This window comes from Juglans microcarpa x Juglans regia, chromosome 1D (genome assembly GCF_004785595.1).
Source record: "Juglans microcarpa x Juglans regia isolate MS1-56 chromosome 1D, Jm3101_v1.0, whole genome shotgun sequence".
Lineage (NCBI taxonomy): Eukaryota > Viridiplantae > Streptophyta > Magnoliopsida > Fagales > Juglandaceae > Juglans > Juglans microcarpa x Juglans regia.
The window spans coordinates 21,679,309-21,683,330 of NC_054594.1; the positions used below are offsets into that span (position 1 = coordinate 21,679,309).

The 4,022-nt window shown below is 32.6% G+C and overlaps 1 protein-coding gene across 1 annotated transcript; it reads right to left on the reverse strand.

The window, feature by feature from the left end:
* Positions 1–1,044: 1,044 nt before the first annotated feature.
* Positions 1,045–3,167, reverse strand: LOC121234933 (protein ECERIFERUM 26-like). Its single transcript, XM_041131079.1, has 2 exons — positions 2,627–3,167; positions 1,045–2,178 (listed from the first exon to the last, which is right to left on the reverse strand). Exons 1-2 carry the CDS (start codon positions 3,062–3,064, stop codon positions 1,288–1,290), a joined length of 1,329 nt encoding a protein of 442 aa, XP_040987013.1. The 5' UTR covers positions 3,065–3,167; the 3' UTR covers positions 1,045–1,287.
* Between the last annotated feature and the right edge of the window lie 855 nt (positions 3,168–4,022).

A 4,022-nucleotide genomic window follows, 5' to 3' on the forward strand; every position in this document is an offset into this window, starting at 1 on the left:
TTTAATTTGTTTTTTTATTTAGTGATTAAGAAAATATTATTTAATAATATTGTAAATTTTTTCCTTTTTTTTAAAAGATATTTAAAAGTATTAAAAAAATATGTGAAATAAAAGTTTTAAAAATTGTTTTTTTTTACATTACTTTTGTAACACTTTTAAATATTTATAAAAAAAGAAAAAAAATTATAACATTATTAAATAATATTTTCTTAGTCGCTAAGTTAAAAAAAAAAAAAAAAAATTACCTTATTCTTTATAATTGGGTGGGCGGGTGGGTTGGCTAGCTTTATTTTTGCACAGTACTTGTAATTGATTGGAAAATTGGTCCCGTCCATGCATGCATGCATGTAGGTTGATTAATCAGTATCGACTCGGTTCAGATAATCACGAAGGAAAACGACGCTTCCACCTAAGCTTTCTATTGGTGTACTGATTTGTGTGTGTGTGTTTTTTTTTTTTTTTTTTTTTTTTTTTTTTTTTAATTTATGTTTATTTATATTTTTGTATTGTACTTTTTTATTTTTTTATAAAAACATATTTTAAAAAATACTTAAAAAATTATATTATCGTACCAAATTTTCGTACTCGGCGCCTCTAACCCCAGTCTAAACGAAAGAAAAAAAAATCATATATATAAAAAGAGGATTGTATTTTTTTTATAATCCATTATAAAAATAATTTCATATAATTTATTATATCTATTTTAAAATAAAAATAATTTTATAATCTAATAAATTATATGAAATGACGTGATATTATTTTTTTAATATATTTGTGATTAAAATATTTTTAATATAAAATTATAGAAAAACAATTATCTCAAAAAGTTATGAGTTTTGCTATCTCTACCACATTTTATATTTTTTTTTTAAATTCAAAATTTTTTAATTTTATTTTTAATTTTTTTTGAGTTTATTATTTTTAAATTATTTTAAATTTTCTATTCATTATTCATATAATAAATATTTGATAAAAAAATAATAAAAATAAAAAAAATGTAAAATGTAGAATGTGAAAGTTGTGAAAATTTATTTATAAAAAATAGTAGAATGATCAACCCCATGGTAAAACAGTACAATGATGAAACCCCCTAGCAGTGTACGATGGGTGTGACTGCTAGACATTAGATATTCTTCAAACATTTTTTTTTAAAAATATACAAATTTATTATAAATATTAAAAAAACTAAAACATAAAATAAAATATAACGGCGGTCAAATCCAGAGCAAACCTAGCAGGCAAAGTAACATGTTCCCCGGGTCATTCGAAACAGTACCCTAGCTTAGGTCAGGTCATGGCCTCCGTTTTCAGCTCCGGCACTAGATTTTCCTTAAAGATTATCGTCACCATCCTTCCTCCGCCACCATTGGCCTGACCAGACCCTTCTGGCCCCGCCGGGAGCACAAAGACTGCTCCTTCCTCTCCAACGCCATTGACAGTACAATACACAAGATCTGGTTTATATCCATTCAACTCGAACCCATACAAATCAGCCTCTTCTAAGTCCACAAACGTTAAGTTTGCTCCATACACAATGAAATCTGAAACCCCATCATCCCTCTCCACCACTTCTTCCATCCTAATTCTTTCATCCACAGCTTCATTAACCAGCAACGTTACCAATCTTTTTGGGTCCGTCTCCGTTACAGACGAGTCTAAAGTAACTGAGCTTATAATCTGGGTGTTAGTAACAACCCCTGTGGTCGGTTTTCTTGGATCACTTTTGCAGATTGTCACTGTTCTGGCTTGAGCAGTCTCTTCTCCTAATTTAACTTTGGCTATGCATTTCCATATAATGGCACAAATAGATTCAAAGATTGGAACTTGGTCACTTCGGTTTCGGCCGGCCGAGATTTCTGAGTGCAAGGTTGCTAACTGGCTTGCAGTTATATGGAATGAAAATGTGCCCATTCTGCAGTTATTGGAAACTATCCAGTGGTCTCCGACCGGGTCGACCCATTTAAGGGAAAGTGGTTCATCGTGAACTGGCGGAGGGTTTTTGGATCTCTCGTGATCATGTGTGTTTGATTTATACTGCAAGTTGGCTTGCGTGTTAGAGCCAAGTGCGGCCATGATTTGGCCCCATCTGTTCATGAAATTTGCAGCTGAGAATGCATCTCCCAGGAGATGGGCCCAGCTCAGGCCGACTGATATCCCTCCACATTTGAATTGGGTAAACTGCATTTAGTCATGAAAAGGAAACAGAAAAAAATCAAAATTTGAGTTTAAAAATATTAATAATAAAATAAAAATTATACATAACTACATATAAAACTACTCATAACATAAATAATTATCGGATGAACTTGTGGTAAGTCATAATACATTATATAAATTAGAGGACATGAAATTAATACATAGCATGAGCAATATTTCATTTTGCGACCGTTCTCACCACCCAAAGTGCTTTAAATGCACCTTGTTCCCATCAGTAAAGGTCCAATTTAGGGTGATGGCCGGGAAACTAAACATGAACCTCCGTCTGCAAAACTTCATAGAGAATTATTGTATTGTTCTTTGTTTGTCTTTCTAAACCAATTCTATTTTAGAGATCTAAAAATAAAGAAAAACAACGACCAATAATTGATTATGTGCATGAAATTAAAAACTATCATTAATGACTGGCCTGTATGAGAACTGGGGGAGAGAATGTGAGTTCAGGCCCAATGACTTGTTGGGATACAAGCAACTTCTGCAGATCAGAGTAGAAACCCTTCATCTCTAGACATTCATCAATGGTCATGTCACAGTGTGCTTCGATGAATCTAGCGCCACAGTCATTGCATTTTATGTACGGCCTCCCAGACTCTGATCGTCGGAGGCGGCCAGATGTGTAGTAGAAGTCACAGCAGCATTCGAATACGACTTGTTTAAAGCGCGGCAGGGTTAAACCCTGGGCTGCCTGGCTGCTAAAGAAGTACACCACTCTGACATAGTGCAACTTCATGGCAATGTCCATCCCACTTAGGTCATGAACCACGTCCCAACCGGTCACTCTTCCCGGTCCGACCGAGGTAAGCTTGATGCCATAAAGCAAGTCTTGATCTACTTTGGTAAATACCATATTGGTTGGTTCTATCTGTACGTGAGAGAAAAAGATCAAGTAGAGTTTGTACTGTCTTAGCCCTAGCTAGATGATGATCAGCATGAGCTAGCAATGCAGATATATATAGGGAGAATAGCAGGTCCATATGGGGTTTTCTTATAATGATCGGTACGTAGGAGTATTTATGGGTTCTGCATAGGTGTAATTATGTGATTGGTTAGTCTGCATTGTTGTAGCAGTTTGATCGGTGCCCTATTTGATTGCATTAAATACCATGCATGCAGCTGGCTGGGACTTTATATATACACATATATATAAATATATATATATATATATATATATATATATATCTATATATACTAGTAGTCGCACATTTGTCCGGTTGGATGAAAAACAAAGTTGTTTTGTAAAATATAAATATGTTTTGTATTATAAAAAAGAAAAACGTAATAATAAGTAAAATAAGTAGTATATGAAGAATCTTTTATGAACTCAATTTCTGCACCTAACAAATGAAAAGAGATGCGGAGAATCTATGTAATGATGACAGTACTTCACTGCATAAATCGAAACAATCCAATCGAAGAAAATAAAAAATGAGAAGTGGTAAAATGAAATTTAAAGATAGCAAAACCAAAGCATAGTCTTGGTCAAAGAATAGAAAATTATGAATTAATTTTATTGGAGTGCAAAAAAAATATGTATTAATAGAAAAAAATACATTATAGTTAGGAATCGAAAAAGAACCCAATCGTAAAATTCTGAGTCAATTCCTCCAAAGTAGCAGTCTATATGTAAAGCCACAAAAACTCCTACGAAGATTGCAAAATAAATGTTACAGTAATATGAAAATTAAAAGATTTTAGATATTCTAGTAATAGTTTTCTTAGCAAAATCTATGAATTGTAGAATTCAACCATACTACTCAATGACTTAGGGAGTACTAAAAAAATACAGTCTTTTATTTCTATATTAT

What these genes read in the sequence shown, in the direction of transcription:
- LOC121234933 (XM_041131079.1), bottom strand. Translation starts at nt 3,064, where the DNA reads ATGGTATTTACCAAAGTAGATCAAGACTTGCTTTATGGCATCAAGCTT. An exon ending in CTCCCCCAGTTCTCATACAG is followed by an intron (nt 2,179 to 2,626) that starts GCCAGTCATTAA and finishes GACTAAATGCAG; the next exon opens with TTTACCCAATTCAAATGTGG.